This window comes from Ictidomys tridecemlineatus, chromosome 5 (assembly GCF_052094955.1).
Source record: "Ictidomys tridecemlineatus isolate mIctTri1 chromosome 5, mIctTri1.hap1, whole genome shotgun sequence".
Lineage (NCBI taxonomy): Eukaryota > Metazoa > Chordata > Mammalia > Rodentia > Sciuridae > Ictidomys > Ictidomys tridecemlineatus.
The window spans coordinates 80,824,860-80,845,498 of record NC_135481.1 but is presented as its reverse complement, the minus strand read 5'-3'; the positions used below and the strand labels follow the sequence as shown (position 1 = coordinate 80,845,498).

At 41.8% G+C, this 20,639-nt stretch overlaps 1 protein-coding gene across 14 annotated transcripts in view; it reads left to right on the top strand.

The window, feature by feature from the left end:
* Npas3 (neuronal PAS domain protein 3) overlaps positions 1 to 16,289 on the top strand; it is an 836,745-nt gene extending 820,456 nt beyond the window's left edge. For 9 of the 14 annotated variants that reach the window (XM_040275944.2, XM_040275937.2, XM_040275936.2 and 6 more), the window contains 3 exons: positions 6,247 to 6,394; positions 9,712 to 9,836; positions 11,802 to 16,289. In XM_040275944.2, the coding sequence (XP_040131878.1) occupies positions 6,247 to 6,394; positions 9,712 to 9,836; positions 11,802 to 13,156 (1,628 nt within the window). In that variant the 3' untranslated portion in view covers positions 13,157 to 16,289. The remainder of the gene's footprint in view (positions 1 to 6,246; positions 6,395 to 9,711; positions 9,837 to 11,801) is intronic. The other 5 variants (XM_040275939.2, XM_040275938.2, XM_040275946.2 and 2 more) reach the window with 1 other exon arrangement.
* The last annotated feature ends 4,350 nt before the right edge of the window (positions 16,290 to 20,639 follow it).

Sequence of the window (20,639 nt, the reverse complement as noted above, 5' to 3'; positions counted from 1 at the left end):
ACTTCTTTTCCTTTTGATAGCAAATCCCTACAAAAATAAAGGTATGGGGTCTTTTAAAATACTGTCCTTAACTTTTTTTTTAAGTTGAGAAGGGTAGGAATGAATAGTACTGAGAATTTCTAGTTGGACTGGGGACAACTTGAAAAAACGTGAGATGTTAGATGTCGCTTGTGCCAACAATTACTTTGATGCTCCGTGTCCTAGAACATGATACTGATATCATCGGTGTTTAAAAGCCTTAGACTCCAATTTAGTACATTATCACTGAAGAAGAAAAGGGGAATTTATTTTTCAAACTTAACAAATTGACATGTTCTAAATCAATGAAAAGTTTTCTGCATGATTCAATATTAACAGTTAATAAAAATCTATCAATTGGCAGTAGTATAGGACAAAACCTCTTCTGAGGTTGTAAATCACACAGATAGCAGTTCAAGCAGGGCCAGTCATTAGTGTATTAGGGGGAAAAAAATCCATAGATGATGCAAAGTCATTCACAAAACATCTACAGGTCTTTTGTCTTTAAACTCATAACCCACGTTATGTATCAAATATCATTCAGCTTTACCAAATATTGCTCAGCACATAGGCTTACCAAAAAAAAAAAAAACTAAAACCAATTTGTGAATGCTTGCTATTTAAGACATCTAGGTCACTAATTGCAAAATCTATAGGAAAGTCTGCACAGCTTCAAAGCCTCGGTTGATCCTATGAGCAGTTCTAAATGAAAAACTGTCTCTATTGCAAGTAAATAAAGCACTTAATGCAGTCTCTGGCTACAATGCTGTTTCTCCGGTGGGTTTTGAAAATGACCTTCCTGTAAGCATCAAGGACTATAACTTTTTAGATAAAGAAACTTGTTCTTGTTTTAAGTCTATGTCAGGTTCATTCCCCTATAGCCCACAGTTTTCAAAAGCAGAGGAAAAAGTAATCCAGAATTTTTTTTTTTTTTTTAAAAAGTCTGTTTCCAGAATGAAGTTCCCTGTCAGCCTGCCTTGGGCCTTAGGTGGAGAAGCAGAGATTAAAGAGTCAGTATTCTTTTTCATGTTTCATCTGCCAGTTTTGTGAATGTAGAAAGAGAACCAGTGGCTACAGCTGAGCACCCAACTGTGGTATTAAGTAGAGAGTGTGATTCTAGCACACCCGCCCTTACTTAAACACACACACACACACACACACACACATACACACTCCACTTTAGTGAATTCAAAAATCATTTTGGGGTTTCTAGCAGAAGGCATCCCTTCTCTGCGCTCTGCAGCCACTGATGAAGGTACCTCAAGGGGGCGGGGGGGGGGGGTGAGTGGCGCGGCAGATGCGTCCTCATATTGCCGTGACGATAATGAAGCTCTTTGTTCAGCTGTGTGAATGTGAAGTGTGGAATCTCCGATGATCTCACCATTTCCTATTTCTTCTATACTTACCTGAATACACCAAGTATTGCAGCTTTTTAATGCATATGCAAACCACTAAAATGTCCTTTTGTGAGACACTCTGCTAAAAGACCGCTTTTGATATGTGTTCTTCATCTCCTCTGCAAACTGCATTCGACTGCTTCCTTCTTTTTGACACACAACTAACTCACTATTTAGACTCTTTGGCTTTGATTTTGTAGAACAGCCCAACAGGAAGAGACCATGTTCTCTTTTTTCCTTCATATTTCTGAAGACAAACTTGTACTGATTTGTTTTGATTTACTAACAGAATTATGTTCCCGCCGCAGACACTGGCTTCCTTTATGTCCTTTCAGTCATCAGTCTATGTCTGTGGACAAAGTTTTCCCAAGGAAAACTGAAATCCCTCTGTTGGGAACTGCGTACAGGGCTGTGGGTGTGTGCTACAGCAACAAAGCTCATCGGGTTTGGGGAAGAGTGATTATTCTCTACAAGCAGAACATTTCTTGTATGCTAACCACTAAGCTTGAACCAACAGACCAGGTGACATTTTAAAAGCATATTCAATAAAACTTAGCATCCAGTTGGGGTTTTTTTTTGGGGGGGGCAGGGGGAGGGAGTGAATGTAAAAAGTCACATGCTCTAAAATGTAAGCACTTTATTTTCTTTGATTGAACAAACTATCTTCTTAGGAGTCAGTAATATTTTGACTAAAAGCCAAAGAGACACTCATGGTTCTCTTAATTGTCAATGAGCAGGACTGGTACAGCTCAACTAAGAAGAATTTCAGACTTCTTTGTTCATCTCTGCTGTATTCTTCTCCTAAGCAGAAGGTCATCTCTGTCCACCAAAGAGCACAGTTTGTAGGTCTCAGGAACCTTCACCTTGGAGGATAGGGTGACACTAAGTAGCTTGGCTTTCCTTAGGGCATTAAGAGACAAAGCAACCAGTTACACTCTAGATTAATAAGGAACATATTCTTGTGTGGTAGCAGAGGGATGCTCAGTCATGTCTGGTCCATTCAGATGTGAAAACTAAAAAGAGGCTACTTAAAAATTTCAAGATCCTTAAATAAAAACTCATTCCTATCGAATACCCTTAAAGACCTAACTCCAGAGAAGTTATCTTGTGATCAGTGAATTCAGTTGAAGGACACACAACTGCTCCACCCAAAAATTTTGGACAGCAAAAAGGAAACTTTGGAATAAACCAAAAAGAAGCCATTGTGTGTTAGGAGTACTTAGACCATATCTCATGGGTGTGAAGGTAAAAATATCCACATGTCTATTTCTCTCCGTCTGTTTCCTTCCCTCGATGGTTTGAACTTACTCCTGGGCTCAAAAGTTTGATGAGTGTCTATCTCTTTTCTAGGGACAATTAACTATTTTTAAGGACTTCATGTCAAATAACTGACATTGTGCTTTATTCTGGTTTTCCCCCACAAAAGGGGTGTTATGAAATTGACAAATATTTTCTCATTTCTCTGTGTTATATTAACTTAAAACTTGAAAATAAAAAAACATCCACTGGATTAAAGAGAATCAAAAAAAAAGTTTTTGTGTGTTTTTCAAGTTCTCTAATTTATTACTCACTAAAAATCTCTTTCAAACTGGCACCAAGGTGGCTTTTCTTCTTGAGCTGATTAGGACCACATGAGCTCAGGAAAAGCTGTCAGATCCTGCCTCTGGCGCAGCTGGAATGATCCAACTGATTTGCCAGTATGATTTTTTTTTTTCAAGAAATAAGCTTCATCCCAAAGTCATAAATTTATATTCTGGAGACCCAAGCAAAAATTATTCCTTGTTCATTTTAAAAGAAGTAAAATTCCATTGTGACTTCTTTTATGAGACCTCCTGAAAAACAACTTGGGCACTGACTTTGGTCAACTTTTTCATGCTTTAGTGGTAGCTAATTTCATACACTATCAGTAGTTATCTAGATTCCTAATGATGCATGGGGGTCTCATTCACAAAACACAAATCTTCAATACAGACTTGTGACCATGCTAAAATGTTTACCCTTTCAGAGTTCTGTTTATCAGACTAGCCCAGGGTAAATGTGGGTTAGATCAAACTTGCCTTCTTCAATGGCTTGAGGAGGCCTCTGAAACCTGCTTCTTGATTGATATTCACCAAGGTAACTGAGGGGCAATCAGATAGCTCCCTGACTCCCTAAGAAAACCCCTTGCCCTTCGATCCTTTTACAGCCACCTCCTCACATCAAAACTCACCTGTCCTGCCTCTCCTTCATTCAGGTCTCCTCTCTGCTAGATGGCCTCAGCCTGGGTTTGATAAGGAAGGCTGTGTGCATGCATTCATGGGCCCTAATAAATTAGTATTTGTCTTCTCAGAAAACACAGATGCATTTAAGCACACTGAGTCATCCTGCCTTATCTCTAAAAGGTGACACCATATCAGCCCGTTAGCAAATAAGCATTTCATCCCCCTTTACAGCACATACCTGAAAACCACCAGGGAGGCAGATGTTTTGCAGGATATCCATTTCACAGTTGAGATTTTGCTTGTCTACTTGCTTTGAGTAAGAGTAAGTATCATTAGGAAAGAGGGCAGGGGTATCTTTATGTGGATTCACAAATTCTAATTTGATTTTACAATCTCTTTATTCTTTTGCCTCTGTCTATACTCTGTATTCTGGGGATACTAAGGGTTTTTGTTGTTGTTGTTGTTTTGTTTTGTTTTGTTTTGTTTTTAAGTTTTGCCTGCCTGCTTTTGGTCAAATTCCAGTCCAGAATTCCCAACCAGACTGAGCTGACCTGACCACCATCTCAATGTTTTCTTCATGTGATTCTCAAAAGGAGTTTCTTAGTCTCTTTGCCTTTGTATTTAAAAAAAAAAAAAAAATACTAGAACCATTTGGAATTGCCCTTTTTTCCAGATACAAAGCAGATAGAAATATACCACCAACCACTGTTTGGAATGCTGTAAGTTTTCTCTGTGAAAAGAGTGGACAGAATTACATAACCCATCATTCCTCGATTAATAGTTAACCAGGTTGAGAGGCTCTGAATAAAAGCACATCTTGTTGCATGCAACAATGGTTTGACAGAAGAGCTGTACGGCAGAGTTAGTATTTTACTGCTTTCAGCTTCACCACGCAGTTTTGTAGCCTGGGAAGCCATGCATGCAGAATGGAAGAACTTACAATTGCCTACAAAAGGAGAGTACAATGCTACCTGTGGAGCCTTGACACCCAGGGAAGGTGACAGTTCCGGACCTTAGAATACCCTAAACTGTGCGGTAATTTCAGAATGGAACTTACCACAAATGAAACACTCATAAGTGAGCCTTTTTCAAGCAACAGTGCCAACATAATTATTAAACTTTACAACCATGCATTTAGTGTATTGGGAGAAAAAAAGGGAGAGGAGAAGAAAACATGAAAGCAAGTATATTCATAGAGGTAACAAGAGGAGGTTTGAATTGAGACCACTCTCAGAAGCAGGAGAGTGGCTCAGGACATGATGGGAAGAGTTTCTACAACCTGAGACACGGCTCTTTTCCAAAGTGATTCCCCTTCACCCATCCATCCCCCCCCCAAAAAAAATCAAAATGTACTTCATGAAACTATTGTATATGAAGCACTTATTAGCCGTAATTAAATGGACAATATGAATTTACTACGTCTTTAGGACTCTGGCTTGTTCTGGTTTAGAGCAAGATGATTAATGCAAATACATATTACTTGAGATAACCATTTAGCAGCTAATTTAGCCAAATTTATTACAGCAGTTAGAGGTTTTTCATTTTAGCAGACGGAGACAAGGACATGCCAAAAGTGAGCCACGTAGACGAGTGCACACTGCCCTCTAGTGGCCAGACGGCCGGTGAGCTTTGGGGGGGGCGCCGTGTTGCCGCTGTCCGTATCCAAGTCATAACAGCAGTTTTTGCACATTTCCGGCATCCTTTTAAACCATTCCCATCCATAGCACTTTATTTCAAAGGATGATTTACTGCACTTTCCCCTTTTACTAGCTCAGGACTACCCAGATACAAATCAAATCAATTTCAACTTGGCAAGATTTTGGTTAAAGTATCATTTTTAACATCTGCATTTTAAAGCTCCCTTTCAGTGGGTATTTAATGGCACCGTTTCACATTAGTGATTGTTTTTACTTGTTCCTTCATTTTGGGCCATATTTCAGAGTCTGTGTGGAGCTGTCACTCTGTTTGGCTCTAGCCAAGTCAATTCTGTGCCTCCCTTAGGCCAATGTTTTTCTCTGACTCGACTGGGGGATTTATTTTGTTCCAACCTTCAGCGGTCTCACCAGAATTTCCCCTGACTGACCAATGTAAATTTAGTTCATCCAGGGACTATAAATGCTGTTAGACAAGATCAAAGGACCAGGTGTAGAAGGATGCCAGTTGATACTGCTTGCACTGAGGGCAAATGACCAAAGGAGAGGGGTAAAACGGCTTTGGAACCAAATCTCCAGAACCTCAAAAGAGCGCTATCTTGAAGCTATGAATAAATCACATACAAATTTGCCTTCTTACCATTTGACATCAAACCCATTGACAATATCCACACCACATTAGGTATTCTTCGAGCCAAAAAGATTTGTGGTCCTTTTATGCTTCCTTTCACACCATGGCTGCCCCGAATGGAATAGAGTCTTGCTACTAATGCCAGTAACCCTGGCTCCAGAGCTGCCGCTCCACTGAATTGTTGATTTCATTTGTCCTACTAATGGGATCCTACATTAAGTACACAGAGGAGCACCCCTGGCTTGGTACAGGACCTTCTGTTTTGAGACTTAAGATTTTGCAGGAATGAAAAATCATTTGGCCCCAGTCTTAATATGATGCCTCTATCTTGCTTTTTCCCCCCCTAGTGCTGAATAAGGGTCAGTGTGTGACGAAGTATTACCGTTGGATGCAGAAGAACGGAGGATATATCTGGATACAGTCTAGTGCCACCATAGCTATCAATGCCAAGAATGCAAATGAAAAGAACATCATCTGGGTGAATTATCTCCTTAGGTATATTTTCTCCTTGTTTTATTTCTGTCTCAATTATAAACTGTGCAGCCCTATAGTTAATAGCTGGCATGTTGTAGAAAGTATTATCTTTAGATGTTACTTGGTATGGAATTTCATGGAAGTTCTGCTCTTAGTTCCATGAGAGTCAAAGAAATGTAAGATCAAACTTTTGCAAGGATCTTGCAGAGAAGATTTGCAAGATGCTCAGTAATTCTTAGGTTGTCGACATATGATCAGCTCCAAAGAGGTTGCTTTGATCTCCTCACAAATGCTCAGACCAGAAAAAGACTATGGACCTTTGTCTGCAACTGAAGCATTAAAAAAGCAACTCCTTATCCTCCACCACATACTCCCAGCCTTGTGAGAATTAAGCTCAAAAGGAGATGTGGGGAGAAGTAGCAGGGTAGAATATATTCCTCTTGTATTTCATCCTTTTGATGCTCCCAGCCTATTTCAGAGCATATGATTCTCTAGATATTGAGGTAAAGTGAGTGGCTTTGCTAGAATAATGACAATCTCAGTATAAAAAAAAATGAAGACAATCTTTTGCCTACTGCTCTGTGAACTCAGGAAAGCTTTACTGCTCTTACAATGTATCCTCAAATTTATATCCATGTATGAGTTCAAGGTCAACTGCCTCCTAAATTCTGGTATGAGACACCTTTTCTCTCTCTTTTCCTATCTATACTCTGCTTTTGGATTCAAGCAAGTGGAAAAGGAACCAGTATCAACAGACAGGGTGGTCTGAGTTTGGGGAAAAAGCCTTCTGGGAGATGCTCTAATCCTGTCATGAAGCTATCACAATGCTTGGCTTGGCTCTCTGCCACCACTGTCATTCCAGTCTTTTAAAGCCACCAAGCAGGGCCCACATATGGTTTGAGGAGAAAACATCCAATAGGTCTAATGAGCAGAAGTTGGTGCCCTGTGTGGATAATGTTGATTGGGACTACCTGAATCCCCATTTTTCTTTGAGACAGCCAACTACACCTGAGATGCTAACAACCATGGCTCACCAGCATGCTGGCCTGTCAGTGTTTCACATACTTTGGTGATGACTTGAAGGCATGAATGTGCTTGCTTCCAAAGACATTAGTGTCAATCAGACACTAATGATTATTGCTCTAGAGAGGGCCTTAATGGGTACCACTTAAAAGAATCTTCATTTATCTACTTTCTTTTCCTTTTTTGACCTTTGCTGCTCTGTATTAATTCCCTCTAAAAGTAAAAGTATGTGTATTTAATGCCATTTTCTCCGAGACTTGATTTTCATGCAAACTATCCCCTTTAGAAAGTTATAAAAGCTTTTATAACAAACAGAAAATAGAACAAGGTATTGTGGGATTGACATTCTTTTGGCTGAGCAAAAATGGTGCTGTGCCAATGACACCCACCACTATTAAGAAATAAGCATTGATGACAAGAACATTATAGGCTGGAAAGTGTCTGTCTTCCATGTTAACATAAGGTACTGAAGTCATCTATATGGTGGTTATGCCCATTCTGTGAGATATTTTTCTATCTAAATCTTTCCTACTGTCTCATCAGCCTCATGACTTCCTATTCTGTCCACAAATGGAGGGAGTAAGAAGAGTTAGGAAAAGTCAATCTATACAACCTTGGATCAATACCATTGATCTAGCCAAGAGTCAAATGGTACATAAGCCTTTGGTAATTCTGTTTCACCGAATTCCATATGGATAGGGGGTAGTTTGAGTATCATAGACCAGGCTTCAATCTTCAGAGCCTGAGTCTCAGATGTGGTAGACCTACCCTGAGGTTGATGATATGAGACAGTAAGCTGAAGGACACTGACCCTTGAACTCCCATGGTATCTGGAGTAAAGAACACTGATGTTGATGGATTTTTAGCAGAGGAAATTCCACCAAGCCAGCACCCATGAAGGTCATTCTGTAGGCTGGAGATCTACTTAGAAAAGGACGTTGCCTAGACAAAATAGCAACTACTGAAGTTTGGCTTTCTTTCCCAAATTCTGATCTTTTGTTCTTTCCCAAGCAATACTTTCCTACTGTCTTTTGTTCCAGAATCCTTTACTTCTGGGTCCCATCCTGGCTCATCCTTCTCTATTCTGAAATTACCTGCCTAATATTCTTCCCATTCCCTTATAACTTGGAATAGAATTATAGACTCAGAGTATTCAGAGACAGCAAAGTGCTAAGTCCACCTTCCTACCATTAGTCTCATCTGATTATCAGGAGAAAGTTTTGTTGCTGAAACTAATTCACACTAAGGAGTAAATGCCTGATAATCCATCTTTGTGAATTAATTCTCCCAGGGACATCTGCAGTTTTTAAAGTAGTTACTGAAATAGTGACTCTTTAACATAGGAAATTCACTGCAGGCTAGCAAAACAAATCAGTAATCATCTGTTGTAAGTCTCTGCTTGGCTGGCCATCCAGGAAGGATAGAAGAGGCATTTCCTGTTCCAAGGCAGGATGCCTCCCTGTGCCTTCATATTTCAGCAGCCTATGTTGCTCACACACTTTCAGGCCAGCTGGAAGTGGCTTTTCCAGAAGACAACTAGCTCTCGAACTGACCGAACATGCTCTCTTTTCCAGAAGAGGCTTGTTTCTGAATTAAAAATAGACCAAAAATTAAGCACATTTGTGCAAATGGGGTTAGATCCATTCTGTTAGGGCCTCTCTCACACTGGGACTCTCCCCACTGCAATCAGATTCCCAGCTAACAAGCCACAGGTGTACACCACATGAGCAGATGAAAATGTGATTGTAATGGGTGTGTTGACAGTTCAGTAGCCATAATCCATGCATCCCAAGGTACACCTGTGCATCTGTCAGATCGTTAGGCACTGAAGATTCTGCCCCCCACCCCCACCAATAGCTTTGGAACTATCTGAACAGCTGAGAAGTTACATCAAGGGGCCAAGACAAGGGTACTGAGGCAATGGACTCATTAAGAGCCCAAGAGAAGGTAGGGCACACCAGGAGGTATGGGAATGAATTGTTGAGAGTACTTCTCATTCTCCCAGCCCCCCAGGGGTTATACTGGGAGGAATGTCAAGCAGCACAGTTCCCTGGCCTCCAGTGGTACCTGATTATTTAAAAGGTTTTTAGTGGCTTTCATGCAGCATTTGGGTATTCAATCATTGTCGCAGGGTGCACCTGTACCCTGGCTCATGCAATATAGGCGTCTGTAAAAGTCCCATGAAGAGCTGAGAAATGATTTCCTCTTTAGTCTCCTAAACTTTCTAAACTCCACAATTTTGGGAGAAGGTGGTCCAAAGCAAACCATTCAGAAAAGGTGACTGCACTCCTGAGCAATGTCTCCCTCCCCCACAGTAATCCTGAATACAAGGACACGCCCATGGACATCGCACAGCTCCCCCACCTGCCAGAGAAAACTTCTGAATCTTCTGAGACATCCGACTCTGAATCAGACTCTAAAGACACCTCAGGTATTACAGGTATTACTTCTCCTCCATGTTCTATAGTTATGACTGCCTTGTCTGAAAGGAAGGGTGGGCAGTAGTCAAGGGCCATGGTCAAAGCCAAGTAACACATTTAAATTTTAAATGTGTACATCAAGTTATCACTGAGTCTCCTCTCTCTACATATACAAATGCATATATTTACATTGTATATAAATATGTGTGTGTATGTTGTGATATATATGTGTGAGAGAGAGTGTGTATATATACATAATAACATAAACATACAGAGGGCAAGAGACTGATTTAGCAATCACTTATGTAATGTTAGACCTTCCTTGACCACGTAGAGGAGCTATGCTATAACCCCATAGCGCTGTGGCCTCTTTACTGAAAGCAGGCACCAGAGAGCTACCTCCAAGAGTGTCTGACTTTGCACCACAAATGTTCATACCTTCACCAAGTTGGGATTGAACTCCTAAAGTAGGATACTTAATGGCATCTATAAATGCCTGTCACGCTGTTAGAATATTACTTATTTTCTTATTGTTTGTTGATGCTGTTTTTTGGTTTGTTTTATTTTCCCTTGGTACTGGGGATTGAACTCAGGGTTACTTTACCACTGAGCTACATCCCCAGTCTTTTTTATTTTTAATGTTAAGATGGGGGTCTCAGTAAATTGCTGAGAGTCTTAGTAAATTGGCAAGGCTGGGCTCAAACTTGCAATCCTCCTGGTCAGCCTCCCGAGTCACAGGGATTACAGGCATGGGCCAGGACACCTGGTCTGTTACTCATTTTCTCAATTATCAGAACAAATCCATGCTTTCCCCTTTCTAGGCAGTTTGACAAGCAGACTTTGCAAATAGTTACTTGGAATTCAGGAAAATTAATGCAAAAATTTGCTTTTCCTCCTATCCCCAATTCCATTCCACAGATGTTCGAGAGCCAGGGAGCCCAGAACTGGCAAATTTTTATAGCTGCAAAAATTGCTAAACCTTTTCTAACCCCATCTCTTCTGCTACAAAAAGGGAAGTGAAGGCCAGAGAGTTACATGATTTGCCCAATGTTCTAATCCCAACCACATCCAAAATGGTCATGGCAAAGTGGTAAAAATCAGTATCATCCTTGAGTCTTCTAAGACTGTTTTTACTGGTACAATCTAATCTTCCTAAAATGTGGGAGGTTATTAGAGTTCCCCCACACCCCCTATCATCAGGGCACCTGTGCTCCAAGTTTATCAACTGGAATGCCTGTACTTTAGACATGGCCTTGGAAAAGCAAGAGAAAGTGAAGAGTACTCATGGAGAATCTTGATTGTTTTCCTACCTCCTAAATTGTATTGATTTGAAAGTTCTTTACTATGGCAGAAGTTCTACAATAGTCTCTGCTCTTATTTATAACAGTGAACAAAACAGACAAAAATCCCCTACCACCATAGGGCTTATATTCTAGATGGGGGAAGAGATAGAAGCAAATAAAGTCATACAGTGAATCAGATGGTGAATCCTAAGTGCTATGGATAAAAATAATTTAATAGAACAGAGTGTAGTTTTCAATAATGAACAAAAAATATTCACCAGCGGAAGGTGCAGACCTCTCAAAGTGTCACTTTGTATGCCTTCATTTTTCTTTGATACTAGCACCTCATTGCAGGTTACTCATTCTCTGGGTATCTTTATAGGGCTTCTCAAACTATAATATGCCTTAGAATCTCCTGGAGAGCTTGTTCAAATGCAATACATGATTCAGTGGGTCCAAGAGGGGCTGAGATTCTTCCTTTGTACCAGGTGTCCAGGTGAGGCCCATGCTGCTAGCCCATGCCCACCCTCCAAGAAAACTTCTGCTAATCTAGGCCCTCAACACAGAAAGTCCAGGCTTTAAGTCACCAGAAGATGGTACCTTCCCTGCCCCACTGTGGTTTCTGCCCTGCTAATGGGATGTTCTCTCTGTCTCTCCTTTCCCCGCACCCACCCTGTCACCCCGGCCGCTGGCCCCACGCAGAGGACAATGAGAACTCCAAGTCCGATGAGAAGGGGAATCAGTCTGAGAACAGCGAAGACCCAGAGCCCGACCGGAAGAAGTCAGGCAACGCGTGCGACAACGACATGAACTGCAACGACGACGGCCACAGCTCCAGCAATCCGGACAGCCGCGACAGCGACGACAGCTTCGAGCACTCGGACTTTGAGAACCCCAAGGCAGCAGAGGACGGCTTCGGTGCACTGGGCCCTATGCAGATCAAAGTGGAGCGCTACGTGGAGAGCGAGTCGGACCTGCGGCTGCAGAACTGCGAGTCGCTCACGTCTGACAGCGCCAAGGACTCGGACAGCGCCGGCGAGGCGGGCGCGCAGGCCTCCAGCAAGCATCAGAAGCGCAAGAAGAGGCGGAAACGGCAGAAGGGCGGCAGCACCAGTCGCCGGCGCCTGTCCAGTGCGTCGAGCCCTGGCGGCCTGGACGCAGGCTTGGTGGAGCCCCCGCGGCTGCTGTCCTCCCCCCACAGTGCCTCGGTGCTCAAGATCAAGACGGAGATCTCGGAACCTATCAACTTCGATAACGACAGCAGCATCTGGAACTACCCGCCCAACCGGGAGATCTCCAGGAACGAGTCTCCCTACAGCATGACCAAGCCCCCAAGCTCCGAGCACTTCCCGTCCCCGCAGGGCGGCGGGGGCGGCGGGGGGCTGCACGTGGCCATCCCGGATTCGGTCCTCACCCCGCCGGGCGCCGACGGCGCGGCTGCCCGCAAGACTCAATTCAGCACCTCGGCCACCACGGCCTTGGCCCCTGTCGCCTCCGATCCGCTGTCGCCCCCGCTCTCGGCGTCCCCGCGGGACAAGCACCCTGGGGGCGGCGGCAGCGGCAGCGGCGGTGGCAGCAGTGGTGGTCCGAGCGCGTCCAACTCCTTGCTGTACACTGGGGACCTGGAGGCGCTGCAGAGGTTGCAGGCGGGCAACGTCGTGCTCCCGCTGGTGCACCGGGTGACCGGGACCCTGGCTGCCACCAGCACGGCGGCACAGAGGGTCTACACCACGGGCACCATCCGCTATGCGCCCGCCGAGGTGACCCTGGCCATGCAGGGCAACCTGCTGCCCAACGCGCACGCTGTTAACTTCGTGGACGTTAACAGCCCCGGCTTCGGCCTCGACCCCAAGACGCCCATGGAGATGCTCTACCACCACGTGCACCGGCTCAACATGTCGGGACCGTTTGGCGGCGCTGTGAGCGCGGCCAGCCTGACGCAGATGCCCGCTGGCAACGTGTTCACCACGGCCGAGGGACTCTTCTCCACGCTGCCCTTCCCGGTCTACAGCAACGGCATCCACGCGGCACAGACTCTGGAGCGCAAGGAGGACTGAGGCGCCGCCCGCCGGGGGTGCGCAGGGTCCGCTCGGAGGAGGCATCGTTGGCGTTTTCGTTTAGACCTTTAATTCTAGCACTTTGAATTCGAGCAGGTCAGCGTCTTCTTTCAACACGATGGTCCCCATTCCATCCCCTCTTTCTTTAACGTGACTTATTCTTTCCTGTAAAGATATGTTTATTTTTTTGCCTTCAGAGGGTCAGATGACCAGTTGCCTGCCATTTTGTCTTCTTCTAAGATGTGTGTTGGGTTGTTTTGCTTTCCTTTGCATCTTTATTAAGATGTCTTTAATGTGTATATGCCTCTGCCATAGAATACTCAGTCTTGTGGTCAAGAGATTTCTCAAGTGACAACCATTGGGTTTTCTTCATAAAGATCTTGATATGATCAAGATGGAAAGAGACAAGCATAAACAATGTGCCCTGTTTGACTAAGTCAAATGAAATGGGGTGGGTTTTTTTTGTTGTTGTTGTTTCTGTTCCTAATTCCTTTAAAAATAGGGAAATAGTATTTTAGAATTTTATGCAGAATTTAATTCTCTTTTTATGGTTAAGATTTTAAGATTTTCTTACTTGCACATAAAAATAATTTGGGTTCTTAAACTTAATTTCTGGCCTGTGACTAGAATGTTTTAAAAAAAAAGTTGGACTAAATGTTAATTACTGAAACATTAACTTAATTTCTAAAACCATGGTGCTATCATTTATTAATCTGTAATGTCTTCATACAAAATGCAGCTCCTGGGCTGGGTTTTGGGAAAAAAAAAAAATGTGTTCTGTCCTGGTCTGGAGTCCGTTGCTGCAGTCTCCTTGGTTAGTTAAGACAAAGCCCTCATTAACATTTGCTGCAGGACTTAAAGTTTTTTACCTCCCAACTAACAAACATAGCCTCACATTAAATTTAATGGGTCAGTAAAGCCCTTTTAAAGAGGGGCTTTTGAAAAACTCAAACTGATTTGAGGAGCAGTTTAGGTACATACTGCCTTTTATTGAGCTTTTTTTTCCCCCTTACTCAGTCTAACTGAGGCTAATTTTGCAACTTCAATAACACTTCAGAGTAAAGGAAGGAAAAGTATTTAACATGTTTTTGGTTTGTTTCATTTCTTGCTGAAAAAAAAAAAACGGTTTGTATTTTGGGGGACTGACTTAATGGAATTTATTTCCCTTGATTCTAATTTCTAAGTTGAAACCAATAAGTTTTAAAACTAAAGAATGGGTTAATAAGCTTCAGACAGATAACTGCAACTGAAAACTGCACATTAAGTTAAAAAAGGAAAAAAAAAAGAAAAAGAAAAAGAAAAAAATATCCTATTTTGTCTTTGTTGCCAGAAATCAGTGTGGTGTCAAACACTCCAAATGACTGTCAAGTATAAATTCTTCTTCCACTTCATTTTTGGCAGCTGTTTGTTAAGGCATCTAATAACAGATGTGAGAACTGTAATGTGTACGGTGTGTACGTGTCCTTGGCTGTCAGTCCCATTGCAGTTTCAATGTGTGTTTCTATATGCAGTATATACTAAGCTAATGTAGTTGTTTTGTCCTTTGTCTTCTCTGTGCTCTATCTCTAGTCCGGAGTGGTACAGTCCCATTCCTGCAGTCCTAGTGAATCAGTGATTCTTGGGGGTTAGTGGTTTTTGTGTGGTGGCCTTCCTCTGTAATGTCACCCTATACTGCTTCTACTGTCTGTGAATCCTCCGTTTTACTTTTTAAAATTCCTGCTGTTGCTTTGCTGGTGTATATTCTCCCTATCTCTCCTTTCTTTCCCTCCCTTTCCTGTCTCCCTTTCCCCCCTCCTCTACTTTCCTTCCCCTGTCCCCAAAATCTTTTTCATTCTCAGAGATAAAAAGACTCTTAACTAGCTCAAGGTTAATGGAGCCATTTTCCCACAACGGAATTCTGGGTATGACTCTCTCTCTCTCTCTCTCTTTCTCTCTCTCTCTCTCTCTCTCTCTCTCTCTCTCTCTCTCTCTCTCTCTCTCTCTCTTTCTTCTGGAGTGCTACGCAAAGCACTGAAGAATAATGCTCAGATATATTAAATAAATCGATGCCATACAGCCTCAGTTGTTAACATTCCCAGAGTCCCTTGTGCTCTACCTATAAGCAGTGGGTGCTTTTCTTTGGTTTCCTTTCAGGTTGGCTGATGGAGCAATATATAAAGCAATTACCAGTGAGACAGAAAATTATTTCAAAGGTCAACCAACATTTTTAAAAAACAAAATGGGAGGGGGTAATGGAATATAGAATTGTCATATATATTTGTTTATTCGTGCAATGCTAATATAGTAACTCGGCTGTCCTTTGAATATCACTGTGTTGAGTGGATTCCTCTCGAACCTTTGATTCTGTGAGTTGGGCCCAAGCCATGCTGGAATAATAAGCAGAAGGAAGTTAAATGCCACAACTTTTAGTAGTGAACTTCCCTGAAGGACTTAGGTGGTGTAGAAGGTGAAGAAGGCCGATCGAGAAATTTAAAGATTAATTTTGGAAGCTCTACTCTAGCTATCGAACAATCAAAGGAATGCACCTATCAGCTACAAAGAACAGCTAGACAGCTGTTTTATTTTTTCTTTTATAAATGTTTCTGTGTTGTGTCAAAATGATTTCTGGTGATTTAAACTAACAGATAATCACAGCTGCTGTCTAAATCCATAGTGTTTAAAATTACAAAATGAAAAAAAAAAACACTTCATTACCTGTGAAGACTGTGTCTGTGTTTTTAACTATTTCTTGTACAAATATATGAAAACTTTTATGAGGAGACTGGTGCCAAGTAGCTGAATAATGGGGAAAGGGATATTCTGTTCGTAAAAAAATCTTAGCAGTGTTACCAACTCTACGATATATATAAAAAAAATAATTAAAACGTTACAAAGCGACAGCGATGGTACATTTGTTTTGTGTGAAGCTAACGGGACCTAACTTCCTGAGTGCCTGGCTTATTTTGAAACATTTTTTTTTCATTGACCATTGATAATGCTGCAAATCAGAAATGTACATACTTCATTTACAACAGGGTTCTTTTTATACTTTTGTAGATTCTCATACATGTCACATACATGGTTGTCTTTTATGTAACTTAATTTTTTCATCCGCAGGTGCCATTTTCATAATAAACTTCTCTTGGATTTGTTACTATCTGGCATCATTTCTTTTACATGTAACCATCCTAACTAATGAATGCTGGTAGTATTTGTTTAAGCAGGTACCTTGGTCATTATTCTCTATCTTTAAAAAAAAAATCTTTAAAAAAATGCATCCTTATTTTTGCTAGTTTTGGAAAAAAAAATACCTAGCTTGTGTACTGATGAGGCTGACAAGGCACAGATTAAGATGCTAATCCAAATACTACACGGAACTGCAACCATCCTAAATTTTCAGCTACCCCAACTCATTGTCATACTGAGCATTATTATGCACATTATCAAAGCTGAACAATGGGCCTGCGACATTAACCACTATGTGAAGCGTGCATTTTTTCTTGATTAATGCACCTTAAGTGATGACAGTTTTCATACATTAATCATTTAAAATGCACTCGATATTTTCATTTATTACAACTTATATAACCAACTGTTCCATTGCTTATATCTTCTCTTTATACTAAATATGTATTTTCTTTCTCCAGACAGGCTGAGTCATGTTGTGCTGTGTTATGGTTAGGTCCGTAGGTGGCCTGTTCCATTTCAAGGCAGATTATCTGCTAACTCTTCTTTTAAAAAGTGTCAACTGTTACCTCAAAGTTAAGGGTAAGATGGGTCACCTGTTAAGTCTGTGCTCTCCAAAAAAATGAAGATATGTAAATGATCAAGCTTTTAGAAAAAGAAGAGACAAATTCTTCTGTCCAAAAGCTACAAACAATAGTAAATATCTCCCTGACAGTGACCAACTGAGGGGCAGTTGTTAATAGTGGAGGGGAAGTGTGGTTAGGGTTGTGGGGCCCTAGATTTCTCTATTGTGCCCTGAGTGAGTTCTTGAAATAGGTACACAACAATAGCGAACATGGAGAAGGTGACTGACAACAGAACTGAGCTCACCCAACTATCTTTTATAAAATTTCTCTATCCCAAGCTCCTGAGAGTCAGAGGATATGGTATAGCAAGACTGAGAAGTCAAAATTTGGTGAAGTTAGAAACTCGAAATCCTGAACAGATGAAGGTGAGTGAGGAGGCCAGTTTACCCAAGGTGCTCTCTAAGTGTTGGTGGAACTGTTGTTAGTGACAGCTTTTGGGGCTTTGCATAGGGCAGGGTCCAGTCAAGGCAGAGGGACAATTGTAGGAGTGTGAGAGTAGATGATAGTGATGGTCAGCAATAACACTTTACTTCTGGATATTCATTCAGCCCTGGGATCCTAGGATAGCAGTAATGAGGGCTGACATGGGCAAGCTAGGCATGGTGGGTTAATTGAAATCCTCAATGTTTGGAGCTCCTGCAGTGGAAGTGGAAGAAATCCTGGATTCCTAGCCAAGCTCAAGCCTCCCTTTGCATCAATAGTTCCCTGTCTTTTATGTGTACCCATCAATACTAAAATGGATCACTAATGAAATAAAAAACATCTCTCAGCCAGAAAGTGTGAGTGAGCTCTGGGCTCAGACCCACTGATAATCAGGAAGCCATGCCACTTCTCCAGCCCCAGGGCTGGCAACCAAGCCAGAGTCCCCAGTTCCCCAGAACCACAGGACCTCTCTCTTGCCAGGCTGTCAGCAAGTCAACTTGTCAAGACTCCATTTTACAGGTGATGGACAGAACAGGGGTCAGCAGCCTGCACTCTATACCTCCTCCCCTCACCCTCCCAGCTGATACTGATGTAGTTTATATGGCAGTAAATAACAAGAAAAAAAATTAAGTAAAATCAGCAGTAACAACAAGAGGGAAGATATGCACTCAGCTGAGCATTAAAAAAAAAAAAACTGGTTTCAGTCCAAGTAGATTGTAATTCTTGCCCTCCTTCTCCTACTCCTAGGGCAATAGTCCCTATTTACATTGAGAATGTTTAATGCAACTTGGACTCAATTTGGCCTATGCATTGCATTGAAGGTAGGAGGTAAGGTGTATTAAGCACAGGAGATAGTCTTCATGCCAAGATTATTATCCAGTTTCAAAAAGTAGAAAGAGTGAGGGACTTGGCAAAGAAAGAAAAGTTATCTTTGCCAACTCTTCAAATCACATAGTGGAATAAAAAGACAAATCTTGTTCTGGAGTATGATTCCGAAAAGCTGATGACAACTAGCAGAGTTAAGAAACCCTTCTGGGACACTAAGGTAAGCCACTTCTGCTTTCTTGTGTCTCCTAGGAAACCACTATAAAGAGGGGCTGACCTGGTAAATTCCCAGGGGCATGAATCATTGACTCCTCATCTTCATGTCCATCCATAGTGCCAAGCTCAGTGATTGACCAAGATCTGCTGAATAACAACAATGAACAAAGACATGTAGGAAAAAAAAAAAACAAGAAACAGAGATTCCACTGGAAATGTTTCTACGGTTTGGCAAGCTAGCTTGAGTTTTTATTAAGAAAGGAATATCAGAAGGGATAAAGCAGCAAGTTCCTTCATTCCTGCCTCCTTGGGCAATTCACTTGGCTGGCAATGTTGCCCAGAGAGAGATGTTGGAGTATGGTTGGGTGTTTGTCCACAATCCTTGTCTATTTATATATAGTAATAGTTTAGGTAAATCAAAGGGAGAGGAAGAAGAGAGAACGTAAGCTGGTAATAAATAAACTATGATCTAATAAACTATGACATTGTCTCCTGTGGACACATAAGTAAACAGATCTTAGATCCGAAAGCATAACTTCCTACTTTATTCTCACAGACGAGCATTAAGCTGTATAAACAGTCTTTCAGAGAATCTCAAAAAAGAGGAACCCTCTCATGTATAAGTCACATTTTAATTGTTTCAGCGTTGAGGGTCTTTCTAGCCCACTGTTGAATGATTACAATTTTAGAAGGTATTGCGCTGATATCTATCTCTGGAGTTAAATGGACGAAATCCAAAATCTTCCATCTGAACATCCTTCAAAGATATGAATGTAGATACTAGAGTTTCAATAAATCTCTAGGCTAAATGTCACTTTTTATTTTAGTTGTTCCCCTAATGACATTATGGCTGTGCTTATATATCCTAGTCACCCTTATTTGAGTGCAGCAGGATTTTTCAAGACCCCTCTATTTGTTTTCTAGGGTTCTCACCCACAAACTGGGGTGAGAACAGCATAAATTTCTGGTCTTGCACAGAGAGAACAGAAATCTGAAAGCAAGGTAACAGCAAAGAAGGCTCTAGGGAGGGCCTATTCCATGCTTCTCTCCTAATTTCCTGAAGTTACCAGAAATCCTTGACATTTCTTGTAGCTGTATCTCTACCTTCATCATCATATGGCCATCTTCTCCCCATGTCTCACTGTGTTTTCACGTGGAATTCTTTCCCTTGTGTCTCTTTTTTCTCAGGACACCAGTCATATTAGATTAAGGACCCAACAGCCAGGTACAGTGGCACATGCATGGAATTCCAGCGACTTGGGAGGCTGAGAAGAAGTATTGCAAGTTCAAACCCAGCCTTAGCAGCTTAGCAAGACCCTCAGCAACTTAGTGAGGCCCAATCTCAAAATAGAAAAAAGGACTGGAGACGTAGCTCAGTGGCAAAGTGTCTGGATTCAATCCCCAGTACCCAAAAAAGTACATAGAAAATAGATTAAGGACCCAGCCTACTCCATTATGACCTACTATGACCTTATCTTCAGTAATCGCATCTACAACACCCTATCATGGAAAAAAGGAATGGCAATAAGGTCACGTGCTGACATACCAGAGGCTAGGACTCCAACTTTCAGAGGGACACAATTCAATTCCTAACAGCCCCTACTGAAATATGATACCTTAGACAAATCACACAGCTGCAGCTGTGATCCAGTATCTGCCCAATACAAAAGTCCCATTCCATCTCTTTTGCAGGACTCAGAGTTCTTAATTCAACCTGTCCTTGACTGCAGTCATTTCATAGCAGCCAGCTTAAATTGTTATCTCATCTTAAACCACTGGACAATCATAACGCTTTGGTCTGATTTGTGGAGCTCCCACCCTCCTCTATGTATATGGTCTTCACATAATGCTGGGCTGTGCCTCGGTGACAAGTCAAGGGAAGAAGTTCACTAGACATGGAATGTGAGCAAGAGCCTATCTCTTCGAAAACACTTTCCCATTTTCCTTGTATTTCACACAACTATGCTGGAGAGGAGAGACCTAGTATTTGTGGAACCCCAGGATACCAGGCACATGATATACCTGTGACAAACATTGCCAGTGGGATACTGTCATGTAAGTGAACGGAGACATAGAAAAACCAACCATGAGAAGGCAATGGAAAAAATTATGGAGATAATCTATGGTATCAGCCATTTTCTGGGATCAGACGGGGTGGGCAAGATGTCAAGACCTTTGATACATATGGATAAAATCCATTCAAAATTCAAATAACAGTTATGAACCAG